General features: G+C 48.3%; 1 protein-coding gene across 4 annotated transcripts in view; it reads right to left on the bottom strand.

Moving 5' to 3' along the window:
- Positions 1-25,711, bottom strand: part of EP400 (E1A binding protein p400) — an 852,236-nt gene that overhangs the window by 310,534 nt on the left and 515,991 nt on the right. For all 4 annotated transcript variants that reach the window (XM_085634324.1, XM_085634328.1, XM_085634325.1 and 1 more), the window contains 3 exons: positions 25,241-25,482; positions 2,202-2,375; positions 1,219-1,266 (listed from right to left, as the gene is read on the bottom strand). In XM_085634324.1, the coding sequence (XP_085490450.1) occupies positions 1,219-1,266; positions 2,202-2,375; positions 25,241-25,482 (464 nt within the window). The remainder of the gene's footprint in view (positions 1-1,218; positions 1,267-2,201; positions 2,376-25,240; positions 25,483-25,711) is intronic.

Raw genomic sequence — 25,711 nt, 5'->3', positions numbered from 1 at the left:
TGGTAACAAAGAAAAGAAACCAAAAAAGGGGGAAAAAGGTGAACCTAACACAGCAGTGCTCCCCAGTTCACCCCCCCCCCCCCTTTTTGGTTTATTTTCTTTGTTACCATTCCCGTACCTTAGTGAGATAGATTGTGTGGAGTAGTATGTTGGGTTGTGTTTAAATTCTCTCTAAGACCCTTCATTGTGAGATAATACATCAGAGAGTATTGTCCGCTCACTAAAGAGTCCTTCCAGCTTTCCGTGCACTGGGATCTGTGTGCAGGGAGTTTTGCACACACTGATCTTCTGAGCTTGTAAATCCTTTTTCTTGTATGTGATTTTAAATGATCCCAGGTGAGCGAGTTATAGAATTGCAAGATGGCAAAGAACGTTATGCTCCAAGCACTAACAGCAGTACTTATGAGTGTGGCACTTCAGAGAAATTAAAACTATATCCTGTAAATCTTTACAAATACTAGAACTGCTGCATACAAAACAGGCAGGGAACTGGCAGCAGATGGGGGAAACAAAGTTCAGGCATTGATCATAATATAGACAAAAACATGGCATTTGAGAAGGGCTAGTCAGTGTCATCTAAATCCCTTCAGCAGAAAGAAAAAATGGAGAGAGCTGGAAGGCAGAATGAGTATTGGGATCAGAGCACAGACACAGGCTGACCCCACATGTGCGTGAGGCATATTTATGCTTTTGCACAGATACTCTGGCATTCGCTTGGGTTTGCAATGACAATCCATTAGTACAAAGGAAGAGTGACTGCACACTGGAGTATATTTTAACCCATCCATTGCAACACTATTTTCAGGCTGTCCATTAAACCCACTTTGTACTATTCTGAAAAGGAAATGAGTTTGACCTCTACCAACCAAACCAGAAAGGAAGAAATGCAACATTATGTGAATTTATGCCATCACAGACTTTGCCTGATATCTCCCTACCCTCAACTAAATGCATATTTATGCTTCTCCACAGGTTCTAAAGCCAATCTATACGAAAGGGAAGCTTTTTTACGAGAGGTGAAGCATAAACTTCTATAGCCTGAGAAATATTCTTTATTGAGGAGGATGAAGGTGAGGAAATGGAAGTGTTATTTGACTAAAAAAAGTGAAACCAAGATCAAAATGACCACCCCATGAGGACATCCAGCTTGGTTAAAGCAGGGTATCTCCAGCGTTCTGATCAGCGCATGAGAATTTATGCTAACTGTCGAACACGTACCTTAAAAATATTCTTTGCTTTCTTCTTAGGGCTCACTTCAAAAACGATCTGCAAAAGAAAAGATTGGGGCTGTTCGTTTTCAGCGTGATTTAGCTCCACTGTGTGGTTACTGCAGCTTTCTGGTTTAATTGGTACAAATTTCCGGTCAGATGCTGGTCAACGTTTGTGTGAAAATTTAGGCCCAGGGCTGGCCTTGGGATGCAGAGACAGCATGACCTATTATGGTCTCTCATTAGCCTATATACCTCTCTGGGCTGGTTTCATAAATAGGCAATAGATGAAAATTCATGGATTGAACAAAGCACAATGCAAATGCCTCACTCAGAAATGTATCTTAGGGAACCTGCTTTTTGAGGTCTAGTCTCAGTGGCCATTTCCACTGCTTCCTGTGAAAACTCTGACAACTTCTTCCATACAACAATTTATAAGAAATGTGCTAGCTTCTCAAAGTGCACATGCAACACTTCCTGGCACCAGCGAAGCAGCTTGATTCATCCCTCATAATTCTTATCAGCAGACTGACGGGATTGGATGACAGAACCTCTACCATAAGAGGAGCAGACTTAGAAAATTAGTTTAACATCTTCTGTGGGGATTAATGTCTGCACATGTAATCCGGACCTCTGTTTCTTTACAAGAAGAGGGACAATGATGCCTTAACTGCATTCTCTGAGGGAGGACCTATCATTGTGGCTGTCATGTGAATACTTTTCTAGCTTAATTTTACAGGAAGGAAGTAAAAAAAAAATTGCAGAAAATCTGAATATTTTCCTAGATTTCGTTTTCAATCTGTGGTTAAACAAATATGGAGGAACAAAATCAACTAACTTAATGCTACTGGATCAATTCCCAGACCACAGCCAAAATGTTCACACAAAGGATGCCTGTAGGAAAGTTTGTGCCAAATGATTAATAACGCCAGCTGTTTTGTGACTTCAACATCCACCAAACATAACTGGAAAAACAATCAAAAAAAACCTCACCTTTCCTTCTTCCCTCGGGATAATGACATTTTCATAGCGGCTTCGGCACTGCTTCGAGGAGCGGTGGATGCGACTGCAAGAGTTGACCACATCACTAACAAGGTCCCAGTTGGCTGTGTGCGCTGGTGAGACAATGGCAAGGCTCAACGGCAGCTCCAACAGCTGCTTCACGGCCTGACAAGCAGAAAGGAAGAGAGATCAAGATATGAAGAATTTGAATTCAAAATGATGCTCAATGACTGAAGGCGGCAAAAATAATTGTAATAAAAAAACTGTATCAAACTAAACACGACAGGAACAATACATTTAAGTTAAGCTGAAAGTTTATACGCGACACTTGGATAAAGTGGCATAATATTAAAATATAGGTTCTTTCCAATTTTTCTTATGATAGGCCTCTTTAGACCAGTAGCCAACACTAAACTTACCTACCAACAACTGGAACAAACATACCACCAAAAATCAGCGGAACCATTCGAAGACATCAAGTGCAGCTCAAGCAAAAAACAAACACCCAACTATAAGCTTGAAAACCCTACTCCAACTTTCACAGTTATCTCTCTTGCTATGGGGACACAACAGCAGATGCCTCATCAAATATCAATACAGAATTAACTGGCATCTCCTCTGCCACCAGCTCAGCCGTGATAACCATGCCCTAATCAAAGAGTGCAAGTACATTACCCTTCGTCTCTCAAGAGGCCTGGCTAAATCGAAACACTCATCTCTCTAGTAGTGTTGATCTCTTGGGCCACAACACAATCTTCAAACACAGAGTACAGGCACAACACTAGATGGCAGGAGTATGGAGAGCCACATAAGCTAGTAACACCCTTGTGGACGAACCAGACTCTTCATATTCTAACAGTGTTTAAAAGGATGCTCTCAGGGATTGCAACATTGGAATGTACATAAAAACACAAGTTAGTTCTAGCTAACCTGGAATCATCAGGGTTCAACTAGCTTTTAATCCCTCCCACACACAGGTAGGGCACAAACTGAGTGTAGTCTTTTGATAAAACATTAAAGTAAAATATTGAAATTATACCAGAAACCTTAAATTCTGTATCTAGAGACGGATCACTGACAAAATATCGAGAAGAAGAATATCGAATTGCCAAAATATCGAAGGAAAAATATAGAATACCAAAATATCAAAGCCCTATCTCCGAACAGGTAAGTACAAAAATATAGAATCCTAAATATCGTTGTAAAAAATATAGGTAGTCACAATATCGAATTTTTTTTAAATGCCTTAAAATTAATGTAAAATTAATGAAATAAAACATATAATTAACTGAAACATACTTAAAAATACTTAAATTACTTTAAAATTAATAAATAATTAATGTAAGTAAAAAAAAAAAAATAATACATATATTAACGTAATATTTATTTAAAAAAATTCAATATTTTTTGCGTAGGATAGCGGGCGGGTAAAATTTACTATTACCACTCCAGTAAGTGCAATAGTAGGGAAGAACAAGTTACTTACCTTCGGTAACGATGTATCTGTAAGAAACATTAGTTAGTTAGATTCCTCACCTTAGAATATCCCCAGGCGTCAGACTGGATCCGGAAGATTTTTCGTCAGCAATACCCCTTGCGCGTCGCTAGGCGTCGTCTGCGGCTCCGTGTCCGTCGTCGGCGTCGTGCGCCGGAATGACGTCGTCGGAGTACTTAGACGCCGCCCTCGCGCGCTGACGTCAGTTCTTGTACATAGCTTTCCGCGCCAGGAACGCAGAGCCATGCAAAGACCGACACTGGTGCCAAAAAGAAAATCTAGGGGCCTGAAAAGGATATCCTTAACCCTAGATGTCGGTTCGCAGAACGGGGAGGATGGGTGGGTCGGTGAGGAATCTAACTAACTAATGTTTCTTACAGATACATCGTTACCGAAGATAAGTAACTTGTTCATCTGAAAGAAACACGTTAGTTAGATTCCTCACCTTAGAATAGATACCCAAGCAATACCATCCCCGGTGGTGGGTCTGCGAACCAAGATCACACCAGAAAGTCCTGGAGGACAGAACGGTCAAAGAAGCCATCCCTCCGGACTTGGCTGTCAAGGCAATAATGCCTGGCAAACGTGTGTAGCGAAGCCCACGTCGCCGCCTGACAGATGTCCTGCAAAGGGACACCCCGTCCCAAAGCAGTAGTAGCCGCTGTGGCCCGAGTGGAGTGGGCGCGCAGCCCAACAGGAGGGTCCTTTTTTGCCAAGGAGTAGCAAATTTTGATGCACAAAACGACCCACCGAGAGATGGTCCGTTTGTGCACCGCTTTCCCCTTCTTAGCACCCACGTATCCAACAAAAAGTTGGTCGCCCACCCGGAACTGCTTTGTGCGGTCCAAATAAAAGGAGAGCGCACGTTTTGGGTCCAGACGGTGGAGCCTCTCTTCCTCTTTGGAAGGATGCGGAGGCGGAAAGAAGGTGGGCAAGGTGACAGACTGCCCAAGAGGAAATGGAGTCACCACTTTCGGAAGAAAGGAGGGACGAGGCCGAAGGACAACCTTGTCCGGATGAACAGACAGAAAAGGAGGCTTTGAAGATAAAGCCTGGAGCTCACTCACCCGTCTAGCCGAGGTGATGGCTACCAGAAAAGCAGTCTTAAGCGTCAGCAGACGAAGAGGACAATTATGAAGAGGCTCAAAGGGAGCGCACATTAGAAATGTGAGAACAAGATTCAAGTCCCACTGAGGCATTACAAAAGGGACAGGAGGGAACGTGTGAGTAATGCCTTTTAGAAAGCGTGTAACCACAGGGGACTTGAAAAGAGAAGGCTGATCAGGAAGCCGCAAGAAGGCAGAGATGGCAGCAAGATAACCTTTCAGGGTGCCCAGGGCAGAGCCCTGCTGGGCCAAAGAAAGAAGAAAGAGGAGAACCTCAGAAAGAGGGGCGGAAAGGGGATCCACAGCCTTTGCTGTGCACCATGCCACAAATTTGTTCCACCGGCAGGCGTATACCGACTTTGTGGAGGGACGCCTGGCTGCCAGAATGATATCACAGACTTCAGGAGACAAGTCAAATGGCATCAACTGCCGCCGCTCAATCTCCACGCATGGAGGTGGAGGCTGGACAGGTTCGGGTGGAGGACCGTCCCCTGCTGCTGCGACAGAAGATCCTCCCGAAGGGGCAGACGTATCGGAGGATCGGTCAACATACTGAGTAGCTCGGGATACCAGTACCTTCGTGCCCAATCCGGAGCCACCAAGATGACTTGGGCCCGGTCGTGCCTGATCTTCTTCAGCACTCTGGGCAGAAGTGGTATAGGCGGAAAGGCGTACAACAGACCGCAACTCCACTCGTGACGAAAAGCGTCGCCGAGCGAGTGCCGCCTTGGAAATTCCAACGCGCAGAACTGCTGACATTGCGCGTTCTCTTTGGTGGCGAATAGATCTAACCAAGGCTCTCCCCACTGCTGAAAGAGACCTTGCGCCACTTCGGAGTTCAGACGCCAATCGTGATCCATCATGCACCGGCGGCTGAGTTCGTCTGCTCTGGCGTTCAGAGAGCCCGCCAGATGTTGAACCACCAGGGTGACGCCCTGGTGTTCCAGCCACGTCCAGAGGCGCAGGGCCTCCTGACAAAGGGTCCACGACCCCACCCCGCCCTGTTTGTTGCAATACCACATGGCGGTGGTGTTGTCCGTGAACACCTGCACGACACTTCCCCGGACAGAGGGAAGGAAGGCTTTCAGTGCAAGTCGGATCGCTCTCAACTCCAACAGGTTGATGTGGAGACGAGACTCCGCCGGAGACCAGAGGCCTCTGATCTCCGCCTCTCCCATATGGCCACCCCATCCCAGGAGGGACGCATCCGTCACTATGACATGCTCCGGTTGGGGAAGGGAGAGGCTTCTGCCCATGACCCAATCGCGGTCCGTGAGCCACCACTGCAACTGCTGTGTAGTGCCCTCCGAGATCAAGACATGGTCGGACAGGTTGCCGTGATGCTGGGCCCACTGAAACTTCAGGTCCCACTGCAGAGCCCGCATGCGCCGCCTGGCGTGATGCACTAGTAGGATGCAGGAGGCAAACAGCCCCAGAAGCCGCAACACTAGCCTGACCGAAACCCAGGATAGAGGCCGAAAGATGGGAATCAGGGCCTGTATATCCCGGACCCGCTGTTCCGGAGGATAGACCCGGAACTGCGCCGAATCGAGAACCGCTCCTATGAAGAGGAGCTTCTGAGAGGGACTCAGGTGTGACTTCGGCACGTTGATGGAAAACCCCAGCAAATGCAGGAGATCCGCCGTAGTCTGGAGGTGGGAGACGACTGCCTGGGGCGAGCCCGCCTTCAACAACCAGTCGTCGAGATAGGGGAAGACTGGAACCCCTGATCTGCGCAGATGAGCTGCGACCACCGCCATCACTTTCGTGAACACCCGAGGGGCACTGGTGAGGCCGAAGGGGAGCACGGTAAACTGAAAGTGCTCTTGGCCCACCGTGAACCGCAGGTAACGCCGGTGGGCCGGCAGGACGGGGATGTGGAAATATGCGTCCTGCAAGTCCAACGCTACCATCCAGTCTCCGGGGTCTAGGGCAGCTAGAACCTGAGCCAAAGTCAACATCTTGAACCTTTCCTTCCGGAGGAAGGCATTGACGTTCCGGAGGTCCAAGATAGGGCGTAGGCCCCCTTTGCCCTTCTTGGGAACCAGAAAGTAGTGGGAATAACAACCACGACCTACTTCTGGACTCGGAACGTGCTCGACGGCCCCCTTGGCCAAGAGGGCCGAAACTTCCTCGTGGAGAAGATTCAAATGATCCCCCGAGATACGGTGGTGCTGCGGTGGCATGGCTGGAGGGGTCGTCTCGAAGGGGAGGGAGTAGCCCCTTCGGACGATTTGCAGCACCCACCTGTCCGATGTGATGGACCGCCAGTGGAGCAGGTGATGGCGAACTCTGCCGCCCACTGGCGTGGAATGGGCCTGAAAGCTCGGACTAGGAAGGTTTTGAGGCGGATGCTGCCGGGGTGGATGTGGACTGACCTCGTCGTCCTCCAGAACCGCCTCGGCGGAAACCACGTCCGCGACCGCGCGCAGGTTGGTTCTGCGGCTGGTGGCTAGGCGTACGTGAGGAGGCATCCCTTCCTTGGCCACGAAAGGGGCGAAAGGCGTAAGTTTGCGACCGCGGGGCCGAGAGGCCCAAGGACTTGGCCGTAGCCCGGGAGTCCTTAAAGCGATTCAGCGCACTGTCCGCTTTCTCGCCAAAAAGGCGAGTGCCATCAAAGGGCATGTCCATGAGAGAGCTCTGGACATCACCCGAAAATGACGTGGACCGCAGCCAGGCGTGACGTCGAAGCGCCACTGAGGTAGAAATGGCCCTACCCAGCGAGTCCGTGGTGTCAAGCCCACATCTTATAGCATGTCGCGCGGCATCCCTCCCATCGGCCAGAGCCTGGGTAAGTCGTGTCCGGACCTACTCCGGACACAGGGGCAGCGCGTCCTCCACCGCATCCCACAGAGAGTGGGAATAACGGTCCAAGAGACAAGCTGTGTTCAAAGACCGCAGGCCCAAACTAAGGGAAGAGAACAGCTTCTTGCCAAACTGCTCTAGTCTCTTGGAATCCCGGTCCGGCGGGGCGGTCGGGAAAGAGGATTGGGAGGTGGAGGCCTGGATAACCAGGCTCTCAGGGGTAGGGTGTTGGGACAGAAAACTGGGGTCGCCCGGAGCAGGGCGGTGGCGCCTGGCGACGTTCCTGTCCACAGGAGGAACTGTGGAGGGCTTGGACCAGGTGCCCTGTAGAACGTCAGTGAGGGCCTCATTGAACGGCAGCAGAGGCTCAGTGGAGCTTGCTGCAGTCTGAAGCACCTCAGTGAGGACGTTCGTCCTCACAGCCACGGCAGGTAGCTCGAGCCCAAGGGCTGCGGCCGCCTTGCGCAGCACCACGGAGAAAGCAGCACCCTCCTCCGACGCCACAGTCGGAGGAGAGAGGAATCCAGTGTCTGGCGAGGTATCCAGACCACTGGCCTCCCCCAGTTCATCTGCCCAGTCCTGGGACAGTTGGGCCTGAGCGGCCATAGGATCCTCGGATCCCTCCCAGTAGTCCCCATCATCCGACTCCTGGTGTAGAGGAGAAAGTAACGGAGCCGGGCAGTAGACAAAATGTGTCTCTAGCGGCGTCGATCTCGGCGTCCATCGACGCCGGGCCCGGAGCGGGACTGAACTGGGGCACGACGTCGAGCGGAGTCGACGTCGGCGTCGGGGGTGGTACCGGTGTCGACGCCGGCGGAGGAGGCGTGACGAGGTCGACCGGCGTCGACGGGGACTCGAGAACGGGTCCCTCGGGCGCTTGCGGCGTCGAGGCCGGAGCCCTCAACGGCGCCGGGGCCGGAGCCACCGGCAGGCAAGGCAGCCCAGTCGGGTCCGCGGGGCCCGAAGGCGCACCAGCGGGCGCCGACGGCGGAGCCAGGTTCCTCATGGCCGAGAGGAAGGCACTGACCTCCGCCGGCGTCGCGTCAGTCCCAGGGACCGGAGGGTATGGGGACGTGCGCGGCGCCTGCGGCTCCGCCGGAGCCGCGGGGGTGGAACCACCCTGACCCTCGGCCGAGTCGCGCGACCGGCGAGGGGAGTCCGAAGAGCGATGTCGCCTCTTGGACTTCTTGGAATGCTTCGACTTACCCGAAGACTTGGATCCCGACAACCGATGGTGACGTCGGCTGCGGCTCCGCGACCGATCCTTGGACCTCCTCCTGGACCGGGATCGAGCGACGCGCGGAGCCGAGTGACGGATCTCGAGGAGCTTACGGGACCGCTCCCGTCTAGCCTTCGAGGTCAGGGCCTTGCAGTCGGAACACGACTCCGTGTCGAGGCCCAAGCAGTACAGGCACAGGCGGTGATGGTCCGTAACCGACATCAGGCGGTCACAGTCAGCACAGGCTTTAAAACCAGGCATCCTACCGGCACCGGAGTCGATTGACAGGATCAAAAAGGATTAAAAAAACTAGTCAAAAATTGACTAAAGGGGTAGCTCTCCCGGATCTGCGCTTACTGGCGCGGAAAAAAGAAGAACTGACGTCAGCGCGCGAGGGCAGCGTCTAAGTACTCCGACGACATCATTCCGGCGCACGACGCCGACGACGGACGCAGAGCAGCAGACGACGCCTAGTGACGCGCAAGGGGTATTGCTGACGAAAAATCTTCCGGATCCAGTCTGACGCCTGGGGATATTCTAAGGTGAGGAATCTAACTAACGTGTTTCTTTCAGATAACGTTGGATAGCGGGAGGGTAAAAATTACTATTCCCACTCCAGAGAGTGCAACAGTAGGTAAAGCGTTGGATAGCGGGAGGGTAAAATATACTTTTCCCACTCCAGTGAGTTCAACAGTAGGGAAAGCATTGGATAGAGTAGGGCTAAAAATTACTATTCCCCCTCCAGAGAGTGCTACAGTAGGGAAAGCGTTGGATAGCGTAGGGGTAAAAATTACTATTCCCACTTCAGAGAGTGCAACAGTAGGGAAAGCGTTGGATAGTGGGAGGGCAAAATGTACTATTCCCACTCCAGTGAGTGCAACAGTAGGGAAAACGTCAGATGGCGTAGGGGTAAAAATTACTATTCCCACTCCAAAGAGTGCAACAGTAGGGAATGCGTTGGATAGCGTAGGGGTAAAAATTACTATTCCCACTCCAGAGAGTGCAACAGTAGGGGAAGCGTTGGATAGCGTAGGGGTAAAAATTACTATTCCCACTCCAAAGAGTGCAACAGTAGGGAAAGCGTTGGATAGCGTGGGGGTAAAAATTACTATTCCCACTCCAGTGAGTGCAACTGTAGGGTAAGCATTGGATAGCGTAGGGGTAAAAATTACTATTCCCACTCCAGAGAGTGCAACAGTAGGGAAAGCGTTGGATAGCGGGAGGGTAAAAATTACTATTCCCACTCGTGCAACAGTAGGGAAAGCGTTGGATAGCGGGAGGGTAAAGTTTACTATTCCCACTCCAGTGAGTGCAACTCTAGGGTAAGCGTTGGATACCGTAGGGGTAAAAATTATTATTCCCACTCCAGTGAGTGCAATAGTAGGGAAAGCGTTGGATAGCATAGGGGTAAAAATTACTATTCCCACTCCAGTGAGTGCAATAGTAGGGAAAATAATAATTTAATATTTTATTAAAAATAAATGCATTATTCATACCAAATAAAAATATTAAAATTAATTACCAATCACACAATATTTAATAATTAATTTATTATAAATACCAACCTATTAATAATTAACAACCAATTAATTTTCAATACCAAAAATGTATAAATAAAATTAACACCAATTAATAATTAATTAAGAATAAATGAATTAGCAATATACAAAAATTACCTCTATAATTAATTATTTACAATTTAATTAATTCCCACCATATTCCCCTATAAACCCACAACCCGCTACAAATAATACATTAATACACTTAACGTAATTATCAATTAAACAATTATTACTAATTAATTACCAATTAATACTATTTACCAATTAATAATTAATCAACAAACAATTAATTTTCAATACCAATTAATTACCTAATAACAATTAAATTACTTCCCACCCTATTCCCCTATAAACCCACAACCCGCTACGGAATTAAATTACACAAAAATTAAATAACATACAATTCATTACTTTAAAAATATTCAAACATACATTCCAAAATGTATACATACTTTTAACATATATACTAACACTTAAAACACTATAAGAAAATTGGATATTTTTAACAACTATATTATGACTGTCGATATTACTTACTTCTATATTATTTAAATCGATGTTTTATTTCTTACCTGATTTTCGATATTCTTCACCACTATATTTTGGCAATTCGATATTCTGTCCATTCTAAATTAAAAACTCGATATTCTGTCCTATCGATATTTTGAATTCGATATTATGTCTGTTTACCCTAAAGAAACAAGATGCATGGTGCATCCCAGCCAGATAGCTCATAGTAACATTTTCTTACAAGCCAAGTTCTAGAAGAACAATCTCAGGCAACGATCAGCCAATGCACAGGGCCATCCTGTCTGAAAGCTCTTGACTAAGGGCTGGCAAACCACACGAGAAACAATCTTGGCATGTGATGGTACAACATCCAGTATTAGAATTCGGTCTGACCAGAATATTTGTGCTGCTATGAATGTAGCAGAAATAAGGATGAAGGGAGCATACTGCCTCACATCCCAGCACTCAGCTGGCCCCAATTCATTATGGTAAATGCAGTGCATAACAACACTTACTCTTCACCCTTATTGGTGCAGCTTGTGCTGTGTATCTCTCCACACGTCAGGATAATTGTTCTTCTCCAGTATAGAGAAACCAGTCACAGTACTGGCTGCACCAACGCTCAAGTTTATTTTAGTTTCTCAGTCGAAACGGAGCAGATAAAACATCTTTTAACCTGATGACCGAGTAAAACAATCTGAGATATAATCTGTATTCTGGGATCAGGAGTCACCTGGAAACTGAAAATAATTCTTCAAACAAAAACAACTTACAACACCTGAGCTCAACACCTGCTGGGAATTTGAGGCCGGACTGAGTGTCAGACAGAGCTGGAGTGAAGTTGAAGATCTGATGCATGACCTATTTAAAGGCAGAATCTATTGAAAAGTTGATGAGTGCCAAGAGAACTCGGGTCACATCAGCTTCAGAGACTGCATTAGATACAAAGCGGATGGCAAATGCAGAGTCCGGATTCTCGAATGCCAACTGTGTAACCGTTACATGGAGCAAGTCGAAAGGTCTTAGGAGAACTTTACTTACACTTCTGCTTTTCTTTGACTTATCGCTCAAATATGCCTTAGACTTAGCTGACAAGAGCAACTTAAATCAGGACTAATCTCGCCTGTGGTTTACAACTTAGTACGGCTTCCTGCTCCTAAAGGCCTTCAGATCTCATAAGCAGCATTTCTCTCAATCGTGAAGGGTACAAAGACACAATGACAGTGGTTGTCCATTAACAAAGGAATATGCTACTTACCAGTATGCATCTGTTCTTGGCATGTAGAGCTGCAGATCTACACACTTGTGCACAGATCGCCATCTGGTGTTGGGCCCGGATGTTTGCAGTTTGTTTTTCCTCTTGGAAAGTCTTTGGAAGTCACAAGGTCGGTGACTCCTCCTTTGGATCGTATTGCGCATGGGCTTCGGCTTCATCCTCAGATTGTTTTTCGCCAGCAGGGAAAGATGGAGCGTAGTAGTAACAGTGAAGATGCCCATGTGTGTGCTATCTAAATAAGATTAACCGGAACAGATCAAGGTAGCCGGGGAAGCGGGTGGGCGTGTGTAGATCTGCAGCTCTACATGCCAAGAACAGATGCATACTGGTAAGTAGCATATTCCGATCGAGGCATTTGAGCTGCAGATTACACACTTGTGCATAGATTATATAGCAGTACCCACTGTTAGCGGCGACCACCCGTATCTGTTGCAGTGGTTTGAAATAATGTTTTGAGTACAGCCTGGCCAACACTAGCTTGTTGCTTAGTTTGCACATCTACACAATAGTGTTTGGTGAAAGTGTGCGGTATTGACCATGTAGCTGCTTTGCAGATATCATCTAATGGGATGTTCCCTAAGAATGCCATGGAAGCCCCTATTTTTCGTGTAGAATGGGCTTTCGGGGGAATTATTCTTTTAAGGCCTTCCATGAAGGCTTTAATGGCAGGTACTCTGAAGAGTGAGAGATGTTGCCTGTTTTGTAGGTAAACTGCAATAGCTGCGAGGTGTAGTCTAATGGACGTATAGCTAGATTGCAGGTGGAGTAAGTAGCCTATTATGTGCTGAATGGACACGTCCAGTGGATTGATGGTGTTGTTATGGCAATAAACAACAAAACGTTTCCACTTGGCGGCGTAGCACGCTCTAGTGGTAGGTCTTCTACCTTCTCTGATGACGTTCATACAGTCAGGGGGAAGTTTTAGGTACCCGAATTCTAAGATTTCAGGAGCCAGATCGCAAGGTTGAGCTGCGCTGGGTCCGGGTGTTTGATCTCTCCATGGTTCTGGGTTAAGAGGTGTGGAGAGAGGTGTGGAGAGAGGTGTAGTTTTTGGTGCGGCACTACAGATAGTTCCAGCAGTGTGGAATACCACGGTTGTCTGGCCCACGTTGGAGCTACTAGGATTAGTGAGGGAGTGTTGTTGTAGTTTGCGCACCACTAGTGGAATGAGTGGGAGAGGCGGAAAAGCGTACGCAAATTTGCCTGACCAGTTCATCCATATCGCATTTCCTTTGGATAATGGGTGTGGGTATCTGGCGGCGAAGCTTGGGCATTTGGCATTTTCGTGGGTGGCGAAGAGGTCTATCTGTGGATGCCCCCACATTTGAAAGTATGGGTGAAGAACTTGCAGGTAAAGCTCCCACTCGTGGATCTGTTGTGTCTGTCTGCTGAGCAGATCTGCCACTGTGTTTTGGACTCCTGGGACATGCTGAGCTAGGAGAAAGATTTTCTGGGGTATCACCCATCTCCATATGCTCTGTGCTAGGTGAGAGAGCTGTGGAGAGTGTGTGCCGCCTTGTTTTTGGATATAATACATGGCTGTCATGTTGTCTGTTCGGATCAGGACTGCCTTGCCTGAAATTTGAGTTTGGAAAGATTTTAGGGCTAAGAAGATTGCTAGTAACTCCAGATGGTTGATATGGAGTAACTTTTGTTGAGGTGTCCACTTGCCCTGTGTGGTGAGATGTAGTAGATGAGCTCCCCAGCCGGAGAGCGATGCGTCCGTTGTCAGTACTATTTGAGGAACTGGGTCCTGGAACGGTCGACCTTTGGAAAGGTTTGTGGTGTTCCACCACTGCAGAGAGCGATGGGTGCGACCGTCTACCAACACCAGATCTGTTAATTGACCCTGGGCCTGGTTCCATTGGCGCGCTAAGCACTCTTGGAGAGGACGCATCTGGAGTCTTGCGTGAGGCACTATGAAAATGCAAGAGGCCATCATCCCTATTAGTTGCATAAACACTCGAGCTGGAAGGGAGTGTTGTAGTGCGAATTTTGCGTGTAGAGCTTGAATGCTTGCAATCCTGGTCGGATTGGGGTAGGCTAGTGCTCTTGAGGTGTCTACGGTGGCACCAAGGTATTGTTTTATGTGGGATGGTTGGAGATGGGACTTCTGGTGGTTTACTGTGAAGCCCAGCTGGTGGAGTAATTGAAGGGTGGTAGATGTGTGTTGAACACACGGATTGTACGACCCGGCTTTTATTAGCCAGTCGTCTAAGTATGGGAAGACGTGGATGTGTTGTCTTCGTAAATGTGCTGCTACCACTGCTAGGCACTTGGTGAATACCCTTGGCGCTGTTGTGACTCCGAACAGGAGCACCTTGAATTGGAAGTGTTGTCCGTCCACTACACATCTGAGGTACTTGCGGTTAGCTTTGTGCACCGGAATGTGAAAATATGCGTCTTTTAGATCTAGGGTGGTCAAAAAGTCGTTTTGGGAGAGGAGCGGAAGTACCTGCTGAAGCGTTATCATATGAAAATAGTCGAAGTGTATGTACGTGTTTAGGGGCCAGAGATCTAGGATGGGCCGCAGAGTCTCGTCCCTTTTTGGTATGAGAAAATAAAGGGAGTAGACTCCCATGTTTTGTTGGTTAATAGGAACGGGTTCTATTGTCTGTTTTTGTAGGAGGGAGACTACCTCCTGCTTTAGGAGTATTACATGTTCTTGTGACATTGGGCGCTGCCTGAGTGGAATGTTTGGGGGGGTAGATATTAGTTCTAGGCAGTAGCCTGATTGAATTATTTGTGTCACCCATTTGTCTGAGGTGATGGTAGCCCAGACGGGAAGGAAATGTTGGAGTCTGCCCCCGACCGGAGTGGAATGGTCTGGAGGGAGTGGGGGGAAGTAATTGGGTAGGCGTTGTGGCAGAGCGGGCGTTGTTTGTTTTGCCTCTGCCTTTATTATTGTTACCCCTATAGCCGCCTCTTTGATAACCCCTCGTAAAGGTGGACTGAGTGGGGGATTTGTACGAAGTTGACGCGGAATCTGAGGAGTAGCCTCTAGATGTACTGCGAAAGGAAGAGCGGCGAAAGGAGCGTCTAGGAGGGTGTGACTGTAAGGCTCCCATGGATTTCGGCGTATCCGTATCTTTTTTAATTTTTTCTAGGGCATCATCTACCTTTGGGCCAAATAGATGTTCCTAGTCAAAGGGATGGTTAAGGATGGAGGCTTGTACCTCCGGTTTTAACCCTGATATTCTCAGCCAAGCATGGCAACACAGGAGGACGCTTGTATTGATGGCCCTGAAAGCTGTGTCTGCTGCATCTAAGGCACAGCGTATAGAGGTGTTTGTGATAGTCTTACCCTCTTGAATTAGTTTGTTGGCCCTAGCTTTATATTTCTCAGGGAGGTGGAGCATTTTGCTGTCTAACTCGTCATAATGTGCCCTGTCATATCTGGCCAATAGGGCTTGAGTATTCGCGATACGCCACATATTGGCTGCTTGTGACGCAGTGCGTTTCCCTGACGCATCCAGTAGCTTTGACTCTGTCAGGTGGTGGTGCTTCGCCTGACGCCTGGGAATTTGCCCTTTTACGTGCAGTGGATACAACTAGAGAGTCTAGTGGCGCTGGCCCTCTGATGTAAGAGGGATCTGTGGGGGCAGCTTTGTATTTTTTCTTGATGCGCGGGTTAATTACCCTGGCTCTAACTGGGTCCTTAAAAACCTCTGGCGCATGCTTTACCACTCCTTTAAGCATAGGTAATATGGAGGTAGACCTATGTGTGGTGTCGAACGTGTCGAGGAGGAAATCTTCCTCCACGGGTTCGGTATGTAAATCTACCCCGTGATAGTGTGCCGCCCTTTGCAGTAGGTGGTGGAACCCCAATGAGTCTTCTGGTGGAGATGGCCTGGAGGGGTAAAGGTCATCTTGTGGGACGTTGGGGATATCAGGTATATTGAAGTCGTCCCATGGGTCTGGGGATCCTGTAGGAGTGGGGTCCCCTGTGGGTAGGTCCTCGGGGACATCCTCTATGTCATCATATGTGTCCCCGTGATCATCATCTTGTGGAGAAGGGGTGGGAGAACGATGAGGATGGGGTGGAGAAGGCGGAGGGGGTGGAGGAGGCGGGGAAGGTATTTTGAACGGGGAGGTAGCACAGTCCTTCCTCTTTGGAGGCGGAGGTGGAGCAGGCTTCTCCAAATGTCTCTTTTTGGAAGAAGGTGTCAAATGTCCAGTTTTTGGATCCTTGGTGAGTGTTTTCTGCAAGGGATCCGGTGTAAATAAGTCCGGTGAGGCTGGTCTGTTCGTCGGCGCCGAAGGAATCGGGGCCGTTGGCTTTTTAGGCTTTTCCGTGCCGGTTCGTTGTTTGGAACCTGGTTTGGGAACCTCCGGACGCTTGGTCGGCGCCGAGATGGATTTCGGCCTCGAAGTGTCGGTGGCCTTGTGTGCTTTGGTCTGCACTGAAGGTGCTGTCAGTGCCGAAGAGCTGGGTTTCGACCCCGAGTGCTTCGGTGCGGAGCTCCGTGTCGATATGCGGGTCGGCTTCTTTTTCGGCGCCGAAGCGTATTTATCGGTACCGGGAGTAGGCTGGCTCGAGCCCGAGCCGCCGGAAGGCTTGCTTGGCTTCTTCACCGGGCCCGAAGGTGGGGTGTTGGAAGCAGTGTCCTTGGTCTTGCCTAGGCCCAGAGGCGAAGGCGTGACCAGAGCCTTTTTCGGTGCCGGCAGGGGTGTGGGGAGGGGATCAGTACTCACGACCCTCTGCGCCGGGGTGATGTTCTCCACATCTGAGTTGTCAGCCTCGGAAGCGCTGACGAGGCCCTCTTCGGTGTACTGCTCCGGAGCGTCGATGCCTTCTCCAAAGATGTCGTCCGGAATCGTCGTCAAGGAGTGCGCCATAGTTCTTCTGGGTCTTCGGTCCCGAATAGTCTTTTTGGACCGGAAGGACTTGCACGCCGGACAGTCTCGAGCCTCGTGTTCAGGGGAGAGGCATAGATTGCATACCTCGTGGAGATCGGTGTGGGGGAATTTGGACCCACAGCGAGGGCACTTTTTAAATGGAGTCCTTTCCATTAGCCAGGACCGAAGCTTGGAGAGGCCCGAAAGCTGCCGTCGATGACTGGAACTGAAGGTCCGTGCCGATGAGAAGGCGCGTCGAGTGAGGGAGATCGCGATCGAAACAATACCGCGGTTTAAGATGAGGATTGCGCGTCGACCGTCGAACTGGAAGCTGTTCGGAACCGGAGCGCGAAGACCACATCCGAGCCCGATGGCGGAAAAAAACAATCTGAGGATAGAGCCGAAGCCCATGCGCAATACGATCCAAAGGAGGAGTCACCGACCTAGTGACTTCCAAAGACTTTCCAAGAGGAAAAACAAACTGCAAACATCCGGGCCCAACACCAGATGGCGATCTATGCACAAGTATGTAATCTGCAGCTCATATGCCTCGAACATATGCTTTCAACACTCTTGGCATGGAATGAAACCTGTTGTTTGGGGGCAATATACCTACATGCTGCCAAATGTTTGAAAGCAAGAATTTAGGAGAACTGAAATTGATAAAAGAGGAGCTCAAGATCAGAGGTAAAGGTTGCGTAAAAAGAGGAAATGACATCAGCTTGCAATGTGGTGCCTGCTCTGCTCTGTGTCCCCCCTTTCCAAAGTTGGTACGGAGATGTGACTGAGGCCTATGCTGCCACTTACTAGCACACAGAAGTTATTGCTAAGAGTTTCCAGATCTGGTGCCAGGGGAGATTCACAATGCAAGGAATCTGTGGTCAAAAGCAAAGATCAGAAAACTTTCTTCCACTGTCAAATCACTGTCGCTCGCTGATAACGGTCCAAGTTTTCGTAGAAGAGCGACAAAATCTGTGTGTCAGCATGTGTAAAGCACAAAGTAAGATTCAAATGAGATTTGCAATGAAATACCTAAAATACCTTTTAGCAACCAAAAGTTATCCACATATTCCACATTTATACTCTATACTACCTTCAACAAGAAGGACGAGGAGACAAAATCTAAAAAAAAAAAAAGTATTAAGGCACCGAGTTATAAATCAGTTTTATGTTAATATTGCTATAAATCATTTTATTTTAAATGTAGGACAAAATAAAAATGATACAGCACTATTAAATTGATTTTGAATTAAATCCTTGCTTCATTTGAATATATTAAAAATATAAAAATTATTTATTTTTCTGAAATGTAAATAAAAAATATATTCAGCCTACAGTAATGTTATGTATATATAGAGGATGTATGGAATTAATTAATTGTAATTTAATTTGATTTAAATAAATACATTAATTACATTACACTAAGTCATGAAGTCAAAAAGTTTTAAAAACATTTTATGAATAATAAATGATTTTTTTTAATTAAATTACATATATTTATATTTTTAACTATGTTGAGTAATTTAATGTAATGTTATTTCCTATGGGGTTTTATTTAAAGTCTCTATCTGCATTATTTCTTATGGGAGGGTGTTACAGTACCAGTGTTTGGTTATGTGCGGTGCTGATACTGCTGTGTCCTTTTGTCCTTAATGACTTATTATAACGAATATGCTACTTACCAGTATGCATCTGTTCTTGGCATGTAGGGCTGCTGACATTCATATCTGTGCATAGATCGCCGCCTAGTGTTGGGTCCGGATGATTGCACATTGTTGTCCTGGAAGAGTCTTCGAAGTATCACGAGATAGGTGGCTCCTCCCCTGGACTACAGTGCGCATGGGCATCCTCTCCATCCTTAGATTGTTTTTCGCCATTGTGGCAGTGATGGAGTAGATACAGTAAGTGATGACCATGCTATACAGTAATTCTGAGTGCTGCAGCCACTACAGGCGCCGGGGAGGAGGGTGGGTGATATGAATGTCAGCAGCCCTACATGCCAAGAACAGATGCATACTGGTAAGTAGCATATTCGGTTCGAGGCATGTGGGCTGCTGAATTCATATCTGTGCATAGATTATATAGCAGTCCATCCATTAGCGGCGGCTGCCCGTGTCAGCTGCAGCAGTCTGAAAAAGGGTCTTGAGAACAGCCTGTCCTACAGCTGCCTGCTGTTTTGAATGTACATCTACACAGTAGTGTTTAGTAAATGTGTGTATAGTGGACCATGTGGCTGCTCTACATATTTCCTCTAAAGGAATGTTACCTAGGAAAGCCTTGGACGCCCCTAACTTTCGTGTTGAGTGGGCTCTTGGGGGAATCGTTAATGTGCGTTTAGCTTTTTTATAGCAAATTTGAATACATTTAACGATCCATCTGGCTATCCCTGCTTTGGAAATGGCGTTGCCCTTGTGTTGTGGAGAAAAGGCAACGAACAGTTGTTTTGTTTTCCTAAAATCCTTTGTTCTGTCTATATAGTACATGAGGGCCCTCTTGACATCTAGTGTATGGAGCATTCTCTCTGCGACATTTTCTGGATTTGGAAAGAAAACGGGCAGTTCAATAGTCTGATTCATGTGGAACTGCGATATCACTTTAGGCATGAATGTGGGGTTGGTACGTAGTACGACCCTGTTTGCGTGAACCTGTATGAATGGCTCTTGAATGGTTAGTGCCTGGAGTTCACTAACTCTTCTCAACGAAGTGATTGCCACTAAGAAAGCTACTTCCCAGGTGAGGAATTGAATCTCACATGAATGTAGAGGTTCAAAAGGTGGACACCATCAATCTGGTGAGGACCACATTCAGGTTCCACACCGGTGCTGGTGGGTGTGTTGGAGGAATCACTCTTTTGAGTCCCTCTAAGAAGGCTTTGATGGCAGGCACTCTGAATAAAGAGAGGTGCTGCCTGTTCTGAAGATAGGCTGCTATGGCGGTTAGATGTATACGGACGGAGCTGTATGCCAGATTGCATCGGTATAAGTGTAAGAGGTAACAGATGATGTTCTGAATGGATGCATCCAGCGGATTAATGTCATTGTTTTTACAGTAAATGACAAACCTTTTCCATTTAGCCGCATAGCAAGCTTTGGTCGTGGGTCTCCTGGCCTCCTTGATGATATTCATACATTCTGGAGGCAGGTTCAGGTAGCCAAACTCTAAGACTTCAGGAGCCAGATCGCCAGGTTCAGCTGTTGCGGATCTGGGTGCTGAATTTCGCCATGGTTTGGTGTTAAAAGTTTGTGCGTTAGCAGCAGTCTTTGATGCGGTACCACGGATAGTTCTAGAAACGTGGTGTACCATGGCTGGCGTGCCCACGTTGGAGCAACCAGGATGAGTGTAATCAAGTGTTGCCTTAGTTTGCGTGCCACTAGCGGTATTAATGGCGCTGGGGGAAAAGCGTACGCAAATCTGCCTGACCAGTTCATCCATATCGCATTGCCTTGCGACTGTGGATGGGGCAACCTGGCGGCAAAGCTTTGGCATTTTGCGTTCTCCCTTGTGGCGAATAGGTCTATCTCTGGATGACCCCACTGCTGGAAGTACGGTTGGAGTACTGACTGATGCAGCTCCCACTCGTGAATTTGGTGGCTGTGTCTGCTGAGCAGATCCGCCATCTGGTTGTCCTTGCCCGGGAGGTGTTCCGCCATGAGGAATATGTTCCTCTGAATGGCCCACTTCCACATGCTCTGAGCCAGATGAGACAACTGTGGAGAGTGCGTTCCTCCCTGCTTCTGTATGTAGTACATGGCAGTCATGTTGTCCGTCCGGATCAACACGACTTTGTTGCACAAGTGTACTTTGAATGCCTTCATTGCCAGGAAGATTGCCATCAGTTCCAGAAGGTTGATGTGCATCTTCTTTTGCTGTGTTGTCCATAGTCCCTGCACTGTGTAATTGAGTACATGAGCTCCCCATCCCTGGAGAGACGCGTCCGCTGTCAGTATTATTTGTGGAACAGGCTCTTGGAACGGTCGGCCCTTGCAAAGGTTTTGTGGATTCCACCAATGCAGAGAGTTGTATGCCCGACCGCTCACCAACACTAGGTCTTTTAACTGTCCTTGAGTCTGATTCCATTGACGTGCCATGCACTCCTGAAGCGGGCGCATATGTAGTCTCGCGTGCGGGACTATGAAGATGCAGGAGGGCATCATGCCTATCAATTGCATGAACACTCGCGCTGGAAGGGAGTGTTGAGGTTTGAACTTTTTTAACAGCAGTTGCATGCTGTTGATCCTCACCAAGTTTGGCTGAGCTTTGGCTGCCAGAGTGTCTATGGTCGCGCCCAGGTACTGCCGTACGTGGGCGGGTTGAAGATGTGACTTTGGATAATTTAGTGAGAATCCCAGACTGTGAAGAAGGTGAATGGTGTGGGATATGTGGCTGGCACACTGCTGGGCTGACTTTGCCTGAACAAGCCAGTCGTCCAGGTAAGGGAAGACGTGAATGTGCTGTCTCCTTAAGTGTGCAGCCACTGTCGCTAGGCATTTGGTAAAGACTCTGGGCGCCGTCGTTACTCCGAAAGGGAGCACTTTGAACTGATAATGCTGATCCTGAAGAGTGAACCTGAGATATTTTTTGTGTAATGGGTGTATGGGTATGTGGAAATACGCATCCTTCAAATCCAGTGTTGCTAGGAAGTCTCCCTGACTGAGTAACGGTAGAACCTGCTGGAGGGTGAGCATATGAAAATGCTCTGACAGAATGTATTGGTTGAGAGGTCTCAGGTCCAGTATAGGTCTGAGAGACCCGTCCTTTTTTGGGATCAAGAAGTACAGAGAGTATACCCCTGACCCTTGTTGGTCTACGGGCACGATTTCTATGGCTCCTTTCTGCAGCATACTTAGTACTTCCCGGTGCAATAATGCCAAGTGCTCTGCGGACATAGGACGGTGTCTTGGCGGTATGTTGGGTGGATTGGATGTTAATTCCAGACAATAACCGGACTGGACAATTTCTCTGACCCACCTGTCTGTGGTGATGGATCTCCAGACTGGCAGGAACTGTTGGAGTCTGCCCCCACCGGTGTTATGTGGTCGGGGGGCAGTGACAAGACGTCACTGTTTGTTATTGGCGGAGGACCTGGTGTTGTTGTGTCCTCGTCCTCTGCCTTTGGTGCTGGATCCACGATATTCACCCCTATTGTTTTTATTATAGGTACTCTGGGTACCTCCTTTATTGTACTGCTGCTGGGACCCCTGACCTCTAGCTGCTCCTCTATTCCTGGGGCGACGAAAGGAGCCACTCCGAAACTGCTGCGACTGTAGAGCCCCCATAGATTTCGCCGTTTCAGTGTCCTTTTTAATCTTTTCTAGGGTAGTGTCAACCTCGGGTCCAAATAAAAAGTCTGGGTTGACTGGTTGATATTGTTTTGAATTTCAGGTTTGAAACCTGATATTCTCAACCATGCGTGCCTCCGCAAAATCACACTAGTGTTGATTGCCCTTGCTGCAGTGTCCGCTGCATCTAGTGCGCATTTGATGGACGCATTTGTAATGAGTTGTCCCTCTCTGATGAGGAGCTCCGCTCCATCTTTGTATTCATCTGGTAGGTGTTCTAGCAGTGTTTCTAGGGTATCGTAGTGTGACCTTGTCGTATCTGGCCAGGAGTGCCTGAGTGTTGGCAATGCGCCAGATGTTTGCTGCTTGTGCTGCTATCCTTTTCCCTGATGTTTCTAACACTTTGGACTCCTTGTCCGGAGGAGGAGCGTCCCCGGTAGTTTGTGAGTTAGCTCTCTTGCGAGCATTAGAAACTACCATGGAGTCCAACGGCAATTGACCCTTAATGTACATGGGGTCTCCTGGGGCAGGTTTGTATTTTTTCTCTATTCTCGGGTTCAATACCCGTGCTCTGGTTGTCTCCTTAAAGATGTCCTTAGCATGTTTAATAACCCCTTTTAACATTGGTAGAGTCTTGACCGTTCTTTCTGATGTGGAGAACGTGTCCACCAAGAAATCCTCCTCCACAGAGTCAGAATGAAGTTCCACTCCGTGATTGGCAGCCGCTCTTTCAAGGAGTGCGTTAAAAGCAGCAGTATCTTCACTGGGAGATGGTTTTACATTATAAAGATGAGTGTCAGGAGCATCTTGTGGGTCTCCAGGGTCATTAGGGTCTCCCCATGCCTGATCTTGCCGTTGGTCATCAGGGTCAGTATCCACAGGATAAGTGGTATCCTCAGTATAGCCTTCTCCTGCATCGGCCTCCGAGTGTGTGGGAGAAAAGGATGGGGGGTCCTGATCGTATGTGTGGTAATGTTCTACCAGCACTGGTGTCGAACCTGACGCCATTTTCCTTTTGAGTGGAATTTTGTATGAGTCCAAAGGCTTTTCTGTTATAATTCTCCGCTTGCGGAACAACAGTCTACCAGTGTCGACGTCGATAAACTGGTCCCGTGAGTCTTCGACATCAGTTCTTTCTGTGGACACTGTTCCTGGTTGTTCGATACTTTTCCGAAGTTCGAACATTTTAGGTGCCCCCGGTGGTGGCAATCCAAACTTGATCGGTGCCGGCGCCGAGTGAGTCTTGGCGGCCTTGTTCGGTTCGGGACCCGTTTTCGGTTCGAGAGTGACCCGGTCCCTGATGCGCTTCAGGGACTCCGACACCTGTTGTAACCTGAATGCCGACGGTGCTTTTGATCCGACAGGCTCTTTGGAGGCAGGCCTCGACGCGGTCTCCGGTGTCTTGCCAGTCTTCGGTCCGAAGTTTGGGATCGACGCCTTGTCGATCCGGAATTTTGGCAGTCTCAGCACCCCTCGGTGTTGATGTAATCGGATCGACCGCCTTGACCTTGGTCGGTGTTGCTCCAACCTTCGGTGCCATAGGCCTCTGCGTCTTCTCGGGACCGAGGGCCTTCTTCTGTTTCTCGGTGCCGAGGTCCTTTTTTGGTTTCTCGGTACCGAAGTCCTTCTTCGTTTGTTCGGCTCCGATGTCCTTCTTTTGTGTCGACGGATTGGAAGGTTTCGATGCCTTCGATCAGACCTGAACCAGTTGCACTTTCGGTTTCGATTTGACCGGTGCAGGTTTTGGTTTCGATTTCACGGAATCGACTCCAGTCTTTTTTGATAATTCTGGCTCTTTTGAAATGTTCGAAGCCGGGCCTTTAGGCGGGGGCTGCAGAACGATCTGACCGATCTTGGGTAAGGCCCGCAGGCGATCCCTCGACCTGAGCCTTATCAAGACTATCACTCACGGCCTCCGCATCGACGGGTTGGCCTAGCTCCTCGCCTGAGCTATCTTCCTCGGCCCCAAGGGCCTCATCGTCGTCTCCTACCTCGTCGACGACGTCTTCGTCCTCGAGGATCTCCTCATCAACGTCGTCGTATTGGGATTCCTGCTCCGAAGCAGGGCCCGAGTCTACCTCGTCGACGCTCTCGACGTCTTCATCCTCGGTGCTGAATATGTTAACCGGGTTAGGCGCCGATTGTGTGGCCTTCAATCTAGCCGCTCGTCTATTCCGAAGGGTCTTCTTTGACCGGAACCGGGCTCAGGCCATACACCTGGACTCATCATGATCCGGTGATAAACATTTGTTGCACACCGGATGGACATCGATGTGTGGATATTTAGCGTGACATGGAGGACATCTCTTGAAGGGAGTCCTCGATTCCATCTTCGAACGTCGATCGCTGGTCGGACCGAAAGTCGGTTTGAGAAGGGTGAATAAGTTTGAGTAACAAGTCTAAGAAGGTATCGATACCGAACGCAAACAATACCGTCGATACCTAAAGGCTGTCGGCCTTAAATAAAGTTTTCCTAACTTGAGCTAAGATAAGCACATCCGAACCCAATGGCGGAAAAAAACAATCTGAGGATGGAGAGGATGCCCATGCGCACTGTAGTGCAGGGGAGGAGCCACCTATCTCGTGATACTTCGAAGACTCTTCCAGGACAATAATGTGCAATCATCCAGACCCAACACTAGGCGGCGATCTATGCACAGATATGAATTCAGCAGCCCACATGCATCGAACATTTGGTTGCACCCACTTCCTCAGCCAAAAAGTCCACACTTTTGAATAGCTTTGCAATCAGACTTTGGAAACAGTTCAAAGCAGTAAAGTAACTCAAAAGTATAAAAGCAATCTTACACGTGCCGCTTACTCACAAGAGTAAGTTACTTTTTAGAACAACGCATATGGTCTTTTACACATATATTTCAAACAGTTCTCAACTGCAGAATTACAAAACAGTAAAAATGCTCCCGCCAAGTCCTGATTACCTGCAGCAGCGCCCAGTCCTCGCTGATGAGCCATTCTGGGTTGTCCTGGCCAGGCTCGGGAGTGGGCTTGACAAGAGCAGGCAAAGGTTTGGCGAACTGTGTCTGCTGCTTTAACAGGATGTTCTTTTTCTGTTCTTTGCCCTCACGGCGCATTTTAAGCATGCTTGGTGCGGCTCTGTCGAACAGTGACCGAGGGGGGACAACCGTCTCACCATGGCGCAGCTTTTTCTTCCTGCCAACAGCTGATAAATTCAGGAATATTCAGTAGAGAAACTTACATCAGCTGTCGTAGTCATCTATGCCACAAAGTTTGGAGGAACACCCAAACACTAACAATGTAATTAAGCCTAACTGAACTCGCTCATCGTATTGTTAAACACAGTTAATTGCTTGTTGAGTAATTATGTGCCAGAGGTGGGGGTGCACAATGAAGTGAAGGGCAATTAACAGCACTGGATACAATGTTGGCAA

The sequence above is a fragment of the Triturus cristatus genome, chromosome 11, assembly GCF_964204655.1.
Source record: "Triturus cristatus chromosome 11, aTriCri1.1, whole genome shotgun sequence".
NCBI classification, from domain to species: domain Eukaryota; kingdom Metazoa; phylum Chordata; class Amphibia; order Caudata; family Salamandridae; genus Triturus; species Triturus cristatus.
This window is presented reverse-complemented; position numbering and strand designations above follow the sequence as displayed.